This window comes from Heloderma suspectum, chromosome 6, assembly GCF_057233095.1.
Source record: "Heloderma suspectum isolate Gila_16-S chromosome 6, 16-S_ref, whole genome shotgun sequence".
Taxonomy (NCBI): domain Eukaryota; kingdom Metazoa; phylum Chordata; class Lepidosauria; order Squamata; family Helodermatidae; genus Heloderma; species Heloderma suspectum.
In genome coordinates, this window is record NC_139463.1 from 110,300,461 (window position 1) to 110,316,634 (window position 16,174).

The window sequence follows — 16,174 nt, forward strand, 5'->3', positions numbered from 1 at the left end:
TCCCACCAGCATTCCTAGTTTAGTTAGCAGTCCAGGGAGTGACCGAGCAGAGATAGCAGACTTGGTGGATACGCGACGCAGACGCAGAGAGCGGCGCCAGATGGAGGGCGCGGAAAGGAGGCATAGTGCCCGGTTGGCGCGCAAACAACCGCTGCGCCCAGAGGATCCAAGGGAAAAGGGGAGGGACTCTCCCTAGTCCTTAAGTTCAGGGGTCTGCCAGTGATTCCCTTTCAAATGGGGACCAACTGTTCCAACTTAGGGCATAGGTACTGTGCTGCTCAGATCTAGTTGCAAACGGTATAGTTGTTAAGTTGTAAAAGAAGAATAAAGCTTTGAAAGGAATCCCTTTGTCTGTGTCTGGACTTGGCTACTGGATTAGACTGAGAGAACCCTCCAAGGAGCCCTTGACAACCAGCCGGGTCCGCAAATGGTGGCAGCTGTAGCCGCCGCCGTTTGCATCCCTGCAGTCAGCCGTGATAGGTTACGTAAATGTTTACGCAGCCTATCATGGCTGATTTAAAAGAAAAAAAAACTGTGCATATGCAAATGGCGGCGCCCATGGGCTCCACCATTTGCGTTCCTTATTTTGACACGTCTTAGTCTACGTAAACATTTACGTAGACTAAGACAGCGAAAATAAGGGGAACGCAAATAGCGTAGATGCTACGCTATTTGTGTTCCCCTTATTTTCTCCGTCTTAGTCTACGTAAATGTTTACATAGACTAAGACGGCGAAAATAAGGGGAATGCAAATAGCATAGTATTTACGCTACTTGCGTTCCCCTTATTTTCACCGTCTTAGTCTATGTAAATGTTTACGTAGACTGACGTGTGAAAATAAGGAATGCAAATGGTGGCATCCATGGGCGCCACCATTTGTGTATGCGTGTGTGTGTATTTTCTTTTAAATCAGCCGTGATAGGCTATGTAAACATTTATGTAGTCTATCATGGTATTTTTTAAAAATCTAGCCATGATAGGCTACGTAAATCTTTACGGAGCCTATCACATTTTTTTGCTGTTGTTTTTTTTTTACTGGAAATGGCAGCGGTGGCAGCCGGTCAGAAGACCGGCCACTGCAGCTGCTGCCACTGAACCACCGCCGGAGCAGCCGCCTCCAGGAAGATTCGCCCAAGGTAAGCCCCATCCCGGGGGGGGCAGGGGGGCAGACCGTTTCGCCACCAATTTCGGGGGGCCGAATGCGCTGGCATTCAGCCTCTCCAAGATTCGTGGTGAAATTCTCTGACATCCCTATTCAAAAATCAGTGTCCCTTCTGGGCTAGTCACTGACCATGTTCGTTCAAGATACATTCAAAATACTCATATAGTGTGTGCTAGAAATAAACAAAAGCAGATTAAAAAGTTAGCCTCTTCCAGCCTGCCTGCCTGCCAGGTAATGTGTGTATTCACACATTCAGAGAAGCTGAGCTGGTGATTCTTCTGAATAAGGGTTTTTTTGCACTTCAAAGAAACCTGCAGCAGAGATTAGGGATAGTGACCTCCACTTCAACACACTTCCCCTTCTGAGTTTGGGCTGAGTTTCTTTTCTACTACATACTGAATAGTAGATGATGCTGTACTTCTTTCCTAGCCTAAAGTGAGTCTAAGAAGATTGATCAGGTCAGTTTTTGAATTCTGTCAAAAACACCTACTGGTGAACTGTAGTTAGACAAAAGTAATGGTAGGGATGTCAGAGAATTCCGTGACGGATCTCGGTGAGGCTGACTGCCAGTGCATTCGGCCCCCCAAAAACCATCGCAGAATGAAGCCCCCGCCCCCCCCCAAACCATGAAAGTCACGCAGGATGCCTGCCGCCCCCACCCCACGAAAGGTGTGTGAAATGGAGCACTTACCTGCTCCCGTCTGTGCTGCTGTGCGAATGGCGGCTGTCCTGCGGCCGCCATTCACTTCCTTCTTCAGCCATGATAGGCTATGTAAATACTTACGTAGCCTATCACGGCTAATGCAGGAACACCATTTGCGTCCCTGCAGAGGCCGGGATAGGCTACGTAAGTATTTACATAGCCTATCACAGCGGGGGGGAGGGGAAACCCCAGCGTACACAAATGGCGGCTACCACCATTTGTGTACGCTGGGGTTTTCCCCCTGCCGTGTTAGGCTACATAAATATTTAAGTAGCCTATCACGGCTCACTGCAGGGACGCAAATGACAGCAGCTATGACAGCCGCCATTTGCATCCCTGCAAGGCTGCCCAGCGGCTGGATCTCTGGCTGCGGGCGGCCGGAGCCGGCCGGCGTCTCCGCGGCTTGGCCACAGAGCGGAGCCGGCTGGCCAGGATTCCGGGGGGGGGAGGCACAGAGTGCCTCCCCCCCAGCGAGGATTCCGGGGGGAGGCACGGAGCACCTCCCCCCACCTGCGGAGCCCGGCGGAGCCAGGTAAGCAGGGTTTCGTACACCCCTAAGTAATGGTGTTCTCTAAACAACACAGACTCCATAGAGATATTTGGATAAACAGTCAATCGAACAAGTTAGAGTTTTTCAGTACTTGGACATGGTTTTCAATCATCAGAAGCATAGCTGGTCAACAGAAATATGTTACGGAAAGATTTCTACAGAGCATTAACATGCATTTCCTTTGTCCAAAGGGCACAATTATTACATACCTTCAGTACTTGAAGTTTTTAGGGCTTTTAGCCCAGTATTTTTATGGGATTCAAGTCTGGGCTGATGCCAATCTAGAATCACTAGAAGTTGTGCAGTCCAAGTTTCCTAGGCAAATCTTTTTCTGTCCCAGAATGTGTTCTAAAAGCCTCCTTCAGATTGGAAGCTGGTCTTCCTTCCATTTTTATACAGGCTTGGATTAGGACACTTAACTATTGGCTACAGTTGAATTCAGCCCCCTCAAGCTTGCTTCCTTTAGTTCTGCTTGATTCTCATGACAGCAGCAGGCTAAAAGCCATCTATTGCAGGCTTTGTTAATTGTGTCTTTCAAAACAACCGTTACTAAGGGAGCAACCCTATGGCTGCTAGACAGCGGCTAGACAGCCAAAGGATATGCTGTTTTCTGGGAACTGACCTCAGAGCCCATGCTCCGAGGTTGGTTCCCAGAAAACTGACTTCCCCCCACATCCGTGCTGCGTCCAAGGCAGCATGGAGAAGCCTCATCCTCTGCACTCGGAAAAGGAGCACGGCGTGGCTGAAAAGTGGCAGGGCTGGAGGTGTTCCAGGGCAGGGAGAGCCGATCTGCATGTATGACACATCCTATGTGTCGCACAGCAGCCTCCTCTCCCACTCGGACCCCCCCCCCCCATGGCTAGATGGCTGAAATTGGCTGTCTAGCAGAAAAAGCAGGGCAGGAGAGGCGTGGAGGGAATGATCCCCCCATGCTTCTCCTGCCTTGCTTTGGCAGCCACCTATCTAGATAGGATTGCACCCTTACTCTTGGTTTTAGTAAAACAAGATATTTATTGAGCATCATTTTTATGACAGAGAGCAAGATAATAATTTGTACACTATAAGAAAGTTATGCCCTTGGTATGACTGTTTTCCATCTAGCCCTCGAAATACGCAATATCTGCATCCTACTGCAAAGTCTAACAACTCCCAAATACAGACGAGTGTTCCGAGCGTGCAGCTGAATGCACTGCCCTCTGCACTTCTGAAGGGTTGTTTCAGGAGAATCCTACTGAAAATTAATGCATATTCATGTGGAGATGGGATTGGAGCACTTGCATGTGTATTGTTGTTCTGCACCTTTTACAGAGATTTATGGGGGGAGTTTATTGCCCCATTCCTCCTTGTGGACCAAGATATAATGCTGACAGAAAAGTCTGCAATTTCTTTGGTGTCTGACATCCAAATAAGGACTACTATCATGCACAAAGTCCAAATTCTTCTTATAAATTTTACTTTGGCCATTTCATGTGTTCAGTACTATTTTATATTTCATATATTTTATGTTTGTGCAAGCATTTTTATGCTTTAAAGTTTGCTATTTTTTTAATGTATGGTGAATTAATTGCAACAGCCTGCAGCTGGTACAAATGAATGTATTGATACTGAGGTTGCATTTGGTATGCCAATCCTTTTTGGGACCTCAGCCAATGGCTATTACCACTCGCTACAAGATTTGGTCAATGTTTGACCCATTGGAACACTTTACAATGTCATTTGAAAAAAAAAAAATGGCTTATTTGAGCCATTTGAGGTGGAAGTTTGGAATATACAATCATGGATGCCTCCGCTGATGATTAGATGCGCCATAAACTGTGTACTGGCCATACCTGGTTAAACGTGCTGGGCCATACAATGGTATCCACAGCACTGCTGAACATTTTGTCTTTGGGAGCGATGGGGTCAATTTTTCCAACTATGACTCTGAGAAAGGTCTGGTTTGTGAAAGTGACCCAGTTGATAATATCAAATCCAGCTATTAATTGCCCATTTTCGTCAAAGGAAATCTTTTCTTCAACACTGTTGTTAAATGAGGCACTTCTCAGATAGTGGTGAAGCTAAATTGGAGCAATAGGAAAGGTAAGTAATATTATAGGGCTCCATTTGCAGTCCTATATTAAGGGTGTGCCAGATGAATCATATCCTATTCCTACTATTACAACCACGTGTGCACTAAAACCCAGGATTCAGTTTGGACCCCAATTCAGCTAATGTTTGGTATACAAAAGCCAAGACTGGTTGGTGAATATCTCTTGCTTTAATTAATTATATTTAATAAGTAAAAAAACCCTTTCAGTTTAACATGTTGTGTTAAGAGCTTTCCATATTCACCCAAGCACCAGAATGCCAGGAAATGCATATCAAGGCAATATGCCTGTGATACAGTATCCTATGTGTGGTTAGTTCCTGCTTCACCAATATCTTGGAGCTGGATGGCTGTCATTGGCAGAGTGGTGGGCGTGGGCCTAAGTCCCAGATCTGTCTGTTCACTGAAATGACCACACTGAGTTTGTGCAACTGAGGATATCATGCTGCTGAAGTGTTCTTTCCACGTTACAAGTACTCAAACGCAGAGGTGAAGCTGAAATTAGCCACGGCATAGGATACCATACCATAATGCTTAAAGAATGTATCTACTAAGATTTCAGTGTGGGGCTGGACAATATGACTTTCAAAGCCACCCTCAGCAGTACCCTGGTGATGCCCCCCTCCCTCCCAAAAAAACTTACCGGGGTCAAAAGGCTGGGAATTGGTAGTGGAACAGGCAGGAGCAGGAACCAGCAGGAGTGGACAGCCCAGCGCTGATGAGAAAAGTATCTAGTGAAGTGGCTGCAATACCCACCATAATCATAATTTCCCTAGAATGACTCTGGGCCCTCCATTGCAGTCCAGAGGCATTCTGACAAAGTTAAAAAGGTGGCAGCAGCTTTTACTAGCATTTTTATTATCAGTGCTGGGACCTAAAATCTAAACAAAACAAACTAAAACAAAAGGTAAAACAGAAATTTAAAACGTAAAAATAAAAGACTAAAGAACTAATCAATCCATGCTGGGTACTTACACTGGACGTTTATAAGCTCACGTTCTATGCTCAGAACATTACCTGCCACAGCTGTTGATTTGGAAGCTCCTGTCTTACTCCATCTACCATTGTTTTGTGTTTGGATGTTGACGAATACATGGATTGCAAAGCATGTGCCACAGCATGGACAGCATTGTAGACACTGTAGCTGTGGCTGGTCATGCTCATTTCAAAAACAGAGGCAGGAAGACTCTCCAGCTTCTCCTCCCCAGTGCAGATTTTGTCATTCTCCTTTTCTACCTCAGTGTTTGGGAACACACAGTTAAATGCCTGTTGCCAGAAGTCCCTGATAAAGCCGTCTTCTTTGTCTGAGGTAGGGTTTCTCATCTGAAGAAAATTCTGGAATCCTATCACATCCTTTGAGTGAATTGCAAGGGATAGAGCACCATGGATGATGTCTATGTCCCAAAATCTTTGAAAAGGAACTGACGTGAAATCCATCTCAGCTGTCATTATCCAGACTTTACCTTTTGTCTTAATTGGTATGTCCTCAACTTCTGAAACCTGAGGAAACGTTCTCAAAAATATCATAGTGTGAATATCACCATGTAAGACCACAACATTGGCAGTACTTCCCATAATATCCTTGTACGTTTTGATCCACTCCCCCACCATTTCATCAATGCCATTGGTAAAATAGAGAGTTGGCAAATGTTCTATAAACTCAAAGCAGATACCCCTCTGGGAAAACTTGGGAAGCACTGTATCTACAAACTTCTGTCCACTGTCATTTACAAAAATTACACCAATCCAGACCCACCTAAAAAGCAGCAGCAACTGGAGAATCCCCATATACCGGTGGTCTCCTTTAGGGAACATACCATGGAAGAAATGTCCTTGGCTTTGGTCATTCATCACTGGAACAGAGCCATATCCAAGCTATAAAGAGAATAAATAAAATAGGGAGCTTAGTAATGGAAAGAGCTATTTCTCTGCCAGATATCTCCCCCTTTAATGAAATTTAGGTGGAGAAAAGGTGGAGTGATGGTCTTGTTCAGAACTCCAAATAATAAAAATGTTGGAACTTACTGTAACACATTCATTTTCTGCAGTGAATGGAAGATATCCTTGGACAGGGTTATTCCTCCTGCTCTCTCTGATAAGAAGGAATATAAGTTAGGCTTGGAGCATACTTCCTATTGGAGGAGCTACCTACTTTAATTTTCAGAAGGTGCCACATTGAAAGAGACAAAACAAAGAGAAAAAAACACACACACACCATGCCTGAGAATGATGGGGCTAAAAGTTATGACTTAGGGCACAATTCCATATATGTTTAGATGGGAAAAGAAGACCTACAACTCCCAGTGGCTGGCTGGGGAATGCTGGGAGTGGGAGAACTTCCTCTCTCTCTAAACATGCATAGGATTACACCCAGTGATATATTCAACCTGTCAATACCTCAGTACCTAACCCTACCAAGCAGCAAGACGTACTTACTCGAGGGAGGGGAGCATATCCTCCATCCACTGCAGAAAATGAACGTATTATGGCAAGTCCCAACATTCCTTTTTCCTGCACTGGAGGAGGATATAGGAAAGGTGACAGGACAGAGGTACCTACAAAGGGTCTGCCCCTCACTGCTTACATCAGTAAAATTTACACCACCTGCTGGATTACCCACCATCCAAAGGAAGCTTCAGTAGAGGCAAATGTATCCAATTAATACAGTTTCACTGAGGATGACACTAATTATGATGTGGTGGCCCTGCAGGTGATGAATAGAGGGAGATTGGTGCTGAAGGTGGCTGAGGTGGCAGCACTTCTCATGCAGTGTGCAAATATCCACCCCCACCCCCTAAAGATTAGCAAATGCCTCATAACACAGAGAGATGTAGACTTTGATCCACCCTGGAGACCCTGTGTAGGCACAGATCCCCAAAGCAGCAGGCAGGATGAGAAAGAAAGAGTTGCTTCCTGGCCTTGCCCAATCTTCTTCCACCCACACTGACCTTTACCCATTGTTGTCTCTCTCCACTCCCATCCCAGCCTCTCACCTCACAATTTTTCTCCCGTCTACCCCTTTGCCTTGCTCTTTCTCCCTCACTCCCAGGATCTAGCCTCACTATTTTTCTCTCTCCCCACCTCTTTACCCTGCTGTTTCTCCCCCCACCCCCGGTCTTGTTCTTTCTCTCACTATTTCCTTCCCCCGTTCCAGTCCCTAGCCTTGCTCTTTTTGTCTCCCTTCTCAGACCCTTCTCTCATTCATTCACACACACACACAGTGCACTTTCCTGGATGGAGTATCTTATAGCAGGAGCAGATGTAGGAGGGTCAAGTAATGGAATGGTGTGGTGAGCCTGGGGTCAAGGTAGGGAACAGGTTTTGGTGTTTGTCCCTTTGGGGACTGGGGGCATTTTCATTTCCTTTGGGGCTGAAGAAAAAAGTACATGTGTGGATAGGATGAGAAGAGCAATCCTATGTAGGTCTACTCAGAAGTAATTCTCATTGAGTTCTATATAAGCATGATAGGACTGTAACCTTAAATGAGAATTTTGTTGTGCTTCTGTGGGGTCAAATATGTGAATTGGCTTTGGAATTCCTCTGCTTGTACTCAGTTACTTGGGTGAATTACTTGTCCTTTGACTAGCCAGGCCCCAATGGCAGCCATTATGTGACAAGAAACATCATCTGTAGGAGCCATTATATGATGACGCCCACAGCAGTTTCTCAAATTCCAAAATGTGCCCATGGTTTAAAAAAAAAGTTGAGGAACCTGGTGTAGGCTGTAAAGAAATAAATAATCAGGTCATAGTCTGAAGGCACATGAGGCAGCCATCTCGCTGAAGCTAAGCAGGTCTGGGTCTGGTCAGTGCTTGGAGGGGAGACCACCTGGGAACCACATGTAGTCACCTTGAGTTCCACAGTGGAAGAAAGGTGGAGTATACATGTAATGAATAAATAATGAATAATAATCAGAGGGCTGAAGGACTCTGGTGTGTTTGAGGCAAATTTTGATGGCATGCTTGACATCCAATTTGTGCCATTCCTTCTGAACAGGTTTACCTGAATGGGGACAAAAAATAAGTAGCATCCACTCCTGCATCCAGTGAAACACAGAACTAACCTTAGGAACAAAATCTGGATCCAGACACAACACCACCACATCTAGGTAACAATGTATTTCTCCATGGCTAGTAACACTCTGAGTTTTGATACCCTGCATGACAGAGTGATCCTGGAACATTCCCTCCTATTGCCCAGGATAGGGAATTGAGGAAAATGTTGTGTAACTCCTTGATAACAGATTGGTTAGGATCCTGAGGACTTAAACAAATGGGATATCTGTGAACCCTGCGTAGTTTCAAGAGGGTTAACCATCTCATTAAGACCGCAGATTGGGCACTAGTAGAACCTTCAGGCCCCTTGAAAAGGCCAGCAGATAAGTTAATATTTGCCTTTTTAGAAGGTTAGGGCACACAAGCCCTGTTTCAGTGCAGCATGGACTGAGGCAAGCAAGATCTCAATCCGTACCTTAACTGCATCTACCCATTTCCTTCTACATCATCTGGCAAAGGCCCTACTTATAGTTTCATTGGTGGAGGTCCTGTGAGAAGCCAGGATGATATTCAACAAACAAACAAACAAACAAACCTTTCAGTTCACCATGCTGTGTTAAGGGCTTTCCATGTTTACTCAGGCTCCAAAATGCCAGGACATTGCAGCTATTAAGGCGCATACCCTTAACAGAGGTGTTATTCAGAGAATATGCATATGGTATGGTGTTGCTGTGGCTAGTTCCTGCTTCACCATTATCTTGGAGCTGGATGGCTGTCAGTGGCTGAAGTGGTGCACCTAAGTCCTAGATTGGTCTGTTCATTGGAATAGACATATGGAGTCCATGCAACCGAAGCTAGCATGCAACTAAAGATACCACCAGTACCTGGGTACATATGTGTAAATGAAGAGATATGTCGCTCTGTGTTCAGAAAGGCTTACTTATGAGTAAGCCAGCAAAGGATTCCAGCATACCCTTTCCCTTTCCCTCCCTATCCCCTCTTCATAAATGAACTATCAATCAGTAAGAGTTATTATTATTATTATTATTATTATTATTATTATTATTATTATTACATTTATTAATCGCCCATCTGGCTGGTCACCCAGCCACTCTGGGCGATGTACAGCGTACAATAAAACAGTTTAAAACAATAAAATTCTACAATAAAAACATTTTCTAAAATACCCTAAAGGTAAAAAGGTGTCCCCAACCAGTCGTGTCCGACTCTAGGGTGTGGTGCTCATCTCCATTTCTAAGCCGAAGAGCCAGCGCTGTCCGAAGACGCTTCCGTGGTCATGTGGCCAGCATGACTGAACACCGAGGTGCATGGAACGCTATTACCTTTCCCGCCGAAGTGGTACCTATTTATCTACTTGCAATTCCTTGCTTTCGAACTGCTAGGTTGGCAGAAGCTGGGACTGAAGACGGGAGCTCACTCCGTCACGCAGCACTCGGGTCTCGAACTGCTGTCCTGCTGACCTTCCAGTCTGCAGTTCAGTGTCTTAACCACTAAGCCACCGCGGCCCCATACCCTAACCCACCCCAAATGCCTGCCTGAACAACCACGTTTTTAATGCATGACAGAAGCTCATTAAAGAGGGGGCATGGCGGAGTTCCCTAGGGAGGGAGTTCCACAGAGTGGGGGCCACCACAGAAAAGGCCCTCTCCCTCGTCCCCACCAGTCTAGCTGTCCTGGCTGATGGGACAGAGAGAAGGAAGAGTGACTCAGCCTTTGACATTTCCTCTTGTCTCAGTTGGCCATTACCTGTTAACCTTCCCCCACTGCCAGAATGCTGACAGCAACAGTGGAATTGCTCTCAAAGCACTGGGGCAAGCTGAGCATGCCCATCTTAACTTTGTTAAGTTACTGCTTTAGGCTTTTGTGGGTCAGAAAACCTTCAAGAATGTTTGAACCACTGCTCAGAACTTCACCAAACCAGTGAAAGACACATCCCCTCAACAAACCTGAATTGAGTACATGAGTGGTTTTCACCCAGATAGAAATATATGATACATTGACCCCCCCCCCACACACACACACACCTTGTCTTGGTAACACACCTTAACTATAGGGCAGTGGAGACTGGTGGCTCCAATTTCAGTGAGGCTGTGAATCCATTCCATGTTTCAGTCAGAACCAGACAGAACTCTAAAGGATGCAGCCACGGTGCTGAACCTATTTTAGGGATAGGGCTCAGATCCTTGGATAGCTCCTTTAGAGTTCTGGCTAGTTCTGACTGAAACAGAGAATGGATTCACAGCCCCACCAAAATAGGAGCCACCAGCCATCAGTGCTAAAGGGGTACTCAGTAATTGGGGGAAAGGAAGTGGGGCAAGGGCAAAGGAATGTGGCCCTCTGGGGAAACCTGAGACCCAGGCAGGCTGGATTTGGCCCCCAGTCCTGAGATTCTGCATCCCTACTCTAAAGGCTTCCCCTTCTTTTTGTCAGATGGATAGATGGAAGGGCCTGGCATCCTCATCAGACTGTTTGCCTCTTGAAGAGGAAGTGTCCCATTTCCCTACTTGAGGAGGATCTATATAATCCTTTCACAGAACTCTGGATGAATTGAATGACCTTCGATAAGAGAAGGTGAGCCATTAATATCGTCCTCAGGCCAGGTGACTTCAAAAACTTCCTGCCTGTGCTGCCTCCTCAAAACAGTGTCTGCTCTCAACCAGGGTGGAAAACTGTCTCTCTCTTCCCTGATCCTGACCTGATCCCATAGGCTATGACAGAGGTGTGGAGGAGGGAAATGGATTCAGCAGAGCCTGGCAGCTCTTCCATAAGGTCAACAGAATCTAGACAGTTCATGAAGGGGAGGTTATGCCCATGTTGGTGGATGGAAGCCCCTTAACCAGCCTCCTCAGAGTTTTCACGGGCAGGATTTCCCAGGGTCATACTTGTCCATGGGGAATCACCATGGGGAATCGTGCCACTTTGTCTCTCCGAAACTCAAAAAGGCCAGAGAATTCCTGGCCTGAAGTCCCATGTTCCATGTGCGCATCTTACCTGTGGAAATTTGTAGACACACAGAATGGTTGCCATGAAGAGACACACATCTGAGCTAGGTCCCCCAATGACAGCTACTGCATTATCTTGGGCATCACACTTGTAGTTAGGGATGAACCTGCCCCAGGTGGAGAGAAGTTCCATTGCAGCACGATAGGTCCAGCTTGCACCAAAATGGCTGTTATAAATTTGGAAGCCCAGGGTGAGGTTGGGTAAGCTCTGGCTATTTTTATTTATCTCCTTTACAGCAAATACGAAGGCCAGGGCATGCTGGTACATCTGTGTCACAAACCTGCAATGTGATTTGCATGCTGCATCAGAGTGCCTCTGCTTCAGAATATTCAGTCTGCTACATTTCCATTCAATAGATGTTTAGGAAATACACTGTACAAAAATAGACTGTACAGCCCCAAGTTCAGGGAAGTGTGATGAAACACTGGCACATCGAACTGGTCTTCTTATGATCTCTGAATATCACCCTAACAGCACCAGTTATTTGGAAGCCAAACATAAATATTTGTAATGAACATGAAAAATGTTTCGTGCCTAATTGAGACTGGGCATGATTTATGGATTTATTGTCTCTATGGATTTATTGTCTCTATGAAAGTCAGTGTGGTGTAGTGGTTTAGAGTGTTGGACTGGGAGTTGGGAGATCTGGGTTCTAGTCCCCACTTGGCCATGGAAGCTCACTGGGTGAGCTGTCTGTGCTGTGGGAGGGGGCTCTGGTAGGAATAACAGCTGAATTTAGTACTATTACTACTGCTATTAATATTGGGTTTTTTATTTATTCGTTGAAAATATAGGCCATCTTTCTGGGGGAAAACCCGCTGAAAGTGGGTTACTATACAACTACTGCTATTGCTGCTGCTGCTGCTGCTACTACAACCACTAATAAAATTCAGATATTATAACAATGTGTTACTATTCTATTGTAGTTCTTCTAGTAGTTTAGGCAAAACAAACCTTCTCTAAAACTCAGTGAGGTGTCATTCCACCCAGGTCCATTATCTTAAAGAAAGAACTGAAATATGGAAAGCTAAAGTTGTACATTGCAAATACTGAGAAAGCCCTAACCCATAAATGTGGATGTAGCCTTGGGGTGTGTATCACTTCCCAATGACTTAGGAGGTCCTTTAATAGTAATAAATAATTAATAATAGCCAAAGTCTGATCAGGTAGTGTCACTATTACCACACCCTGTTTACTATATTTCCCTGTTCACGCGATAGGCTACGCAAATATTTGCATAGCCTATCACGTCAAAAAACAGGGACGCCAATGGTGTAGTGGATGCCATTTGCGGCTGTAAGGCTGGTAGATTAACCTAAATGCAGCCGTAAATGGCTGCATTTAGGCTAATCTACCAGCTTTATGGCCCCAAATGGCGCCCACTACGCCATTTGCATCCAGAGACTTACAGCGATACAGCACGGCAATGGCTGCCGGCCGTATCAACATTTGGCAGTGATGCAAAGCAGGCGGCCAGCTCCACAGGATCGACATGGAGCAGAGCCAGCCTGGATGGATTCTGGGGGGAGGGAGGGATCGCCTCCCCCCACGGGTGGATTCCCCCGTGGAACGACAGGTATGGAATCTGCCCATCCCTACCCTTTTTCCTGCCTCCACACTCCGTTTCTGAGCACAGAGATGTAATCAGAACTGCACTGGCTATGAGGGGGAGGGGAGAGCAGTTTCTGGACTCCGAGATCAGAGCTCTGTTTCCAAACTTGGAGCCCAGAAACCAAATAATCCTATGTCCCTGCAGACACTGTCAAGGGGGCATGGGCTTGCTCCATAAATGAACTAGTGGTTGCTAGACTGGTTTGCACTCATTACTGGAAATGTAAAGAGATACCTTAATCAAGAACTTCTGTGAAAACTGAGGAATATTATTTCATTAATTAAATCCTCAAATGCATTTGAATGTGCTAAGAAAATATGGAGCCCAGTTATTGTTTTTAGAACTCTCTGTCACTGGCCTATGACAGATTTGAATGGTTAAACCATAAATAGAATATATAATATTCTGCCTTTTTAAAATGAATTTTATTTTAGAAGGAGGCTTTTTTTAAAAAAATGGGGAGGATATGTTTAAATGTATTGTATTTATTAAACAAAAAAGAAACTATGGAACATGCAAAACAGCTCTTTCCTATGTTATTCAATATAGAATATCCAACAAAAAGAGATTGCCAAAATAATTTATTCCCAACAGAATATGCAGTGCCAAACATTTAGTTCAGAACCAAAACATTGGTTCAGGGGTCAATATACCCCTGACCGAAACCTTATGGATGACAAAGGCAGTCTGTACTGTGAAATTTATTCAATGGGTATGGAAATCAATGGGACTTCCCTCTGGGTAGACATGCAGAGGATTGTACTATACACTATTAAATAAAAGTTTAAAATAGACCAGACATTGCTCAGTGTGTACATGAACTTACAGAAAGCCAGGAATAAATGTCAAAATGTCAAAATCTACTTATAGATATAAAGTATGTCTGGAAACTCATGACAACTCTTATAGTACTCATTTCAATACTACTCCCTTCAATTATTCCAAATTATCCCAAACAGGTAGAGAGAATGCAATGATTAAAAAACCAACTGGTTTAAGACTAGAGCTGAGGCTATCTCATGTTGACTCAGGGCATTTCTACACCAGCCTAAAATCCTGCATTTAAAACGGGGCTTTCTGCTTCCATTTTAAATGCAGGATCACACCACTGACTCCCTGTACATGCACTCCCAGCCCCCTTCTCCCCGGATCCGAGTCTTCCATTATCTTTCATTGATCTCTCTCTGCTTCTTGCCGTTTTTCCTCTTTTCACGGAGGAAACTGAAGCAGAACACAAGGGGGGGGGGATTTGATAGCTCATTATCTGCGATCTATTTAAAAACGGAACAAAGGGCATTTAGTGCAGGAGGGTCATGGCAGCATCATGTAAACAGCCCGCAAACTTCCATGAAGGAGCAATCTCAATTGCAGGATAAAAGCTCTGTGTGATGATGCCCTCAAGCTCCAGAAAGCCAGGAAACTGGAAGCTTAGGACAGTGGAGGCTGGTGGCTCCACTTTCAATAAGGCTGTGAATCCATTCTGGGTTTCAGTCAGAGCCAGCCAGGACTCTAAAGGAGCTGTCAAAAGTGCTGAACCTACTTTGGGGATAGGGTTCAGCACCTTGGATAGCTCCTTTCAGTTCTGGCTGGTTCTGACTGAAACCCAGAATGGATTCACAGCCCCACTGAAATAAGAGACACCAGCTTCACAGACATACCGCTTGATCAGTGATGAAGTTGTGCAATGTCACAAATTGTTCTTGAATTCAACTTACCCTCCACGCGCCCATACTTTTCCTTGATCTTTCAGGCCCAAATCCAGGAGAGGATAATGGAGCACCTGGGAACAAAGAAGATGCCCCACACTGTCCTGGTCTTGTATTGCTTCATGACGCATCTGCACTTTATCTTTATTGTATTGCTAGAGGAATCCAGTTATGAGTCGACCCATGCCTATTTGCAACAATTTGTGACAGCGTGCAACATCATTACACATCACAGGGCACATCTGTTAAGGCATTACAGTTTCATGGCTTTGTGGAGTTTGAGCCAACATGAGATAGCCTTTACGCTCGTATTGAACTGGCAGAATTTTTAATCATTTAATTTAATCATTTTATCATTTAATGGTTTTGAAAAAAAAAACCTAGAAATTTCTTATTGCAATGTTCTGGGAAAAACAAAACAAAACAGAAACTAAGAAACAAAACACAAACAAGTTATTAACTGAGTAGATGTGTACAAATGAATAAGCATGTCCCCGTATGTTCAGAAAAGCTTACTTCTGAGTAAGCCTGCACAGGAGTCCAGCATAGCTTCCTTTCCCTCCCTCTCTTCATTAGTGAGGGTGATTGCTTCAAGTTCAGGCTTCAAAATTACCTGACTCTTATCTCAGTTGACAGTTCCCTGCTCCTCCTCTCCAACTGTCAGAATGCTGACAGGGACAGTGGAATTCCTCTCAAAACACTAGAGTATGGCAGCGTTCTAGCTTCAGAGTGAATCTGTTCAGGACCTTTCCCAGCAGTTAGGCCTTCTTGGGCAGAAAGACCTTGATAATTTTCAAACTGCTGCTCAGAATTTCACCAAGCCAATGAAAGGCATGCCTCTTCAACAAGCCTGAATATCATACGTCAGTAGTTACCCCCCAGAATCTGAAATAAATATACGACATGTAGAGCCACCACTTGAGTAAAAAGTACAGATGTGTCAATTTACAGTGCTTTTTAACTTGCTGTATCTGTGGCATTTTTGTATTGGATTAGTTTTAATTTTTACATAATTGTGTACCTCATCAGGCAGATTATGGATGCCAAATTCCAAATTATTAGGTCTATTTTTAGAAGTAGGAGAAATTTGAGGATTTTAATGGTGGAACCTTTTTCTTTTCTTTCTTTTTTTTGCAAATCACCTTAACGAAAGGGACATTCCAGTTCGCCTTTATTGCCGGTGCCATTCTCCCTAATTATTATTAAGAAAGGCAAAGAGTGGTCATTTTACTGATTTGACATTTGTCAGGAAATTTGGCATATGAAAGAATGCTTGGTGTATAAGCACTGGGGATGATGATGATAAGTTGGCACAGGGATGGGTAGACTGCCTTTC

The 16,174-nt window shown here is 44.6% G+C and overlaps 1 protein-coding gene across 2 annotated transcripts in view; it reads right to left on the minus strand.

The window, feature by feature from the left end:
* LOC146342487 (vomeronasal type-2 receptor 26-like) overlaps positions 1-11,787 on the minus strand; it is a 29,668-nt gene extending 17,881 nt beyond the window's left edge. Inside the window, exons 1-3 of one of the 2 annotated variants that reach the window (XM_084808566.1) lie at positions 11,509-11,787; positions 5,519-6,376; positions 4,245-4,472 (exon numbers count right to left, since the gene is read on the minus strand). In XM_084808566.1, coding sequence (XP_084664692.1) covers positions 4,245-4,472; positions 5,519-6,376; positions 11,509-11,787 — 1,365 coding nt within the window. The remainder of the gene's footprint in view (positions 1-4,244; positions 4,473-5,518; positions 6,377-11,508) is intronic. The other variant, XM_084808567.1, reaches the window with a different exon arrangement.
* Positions 11,788-16,174: the final 4,387 nt, after the last annotated feature.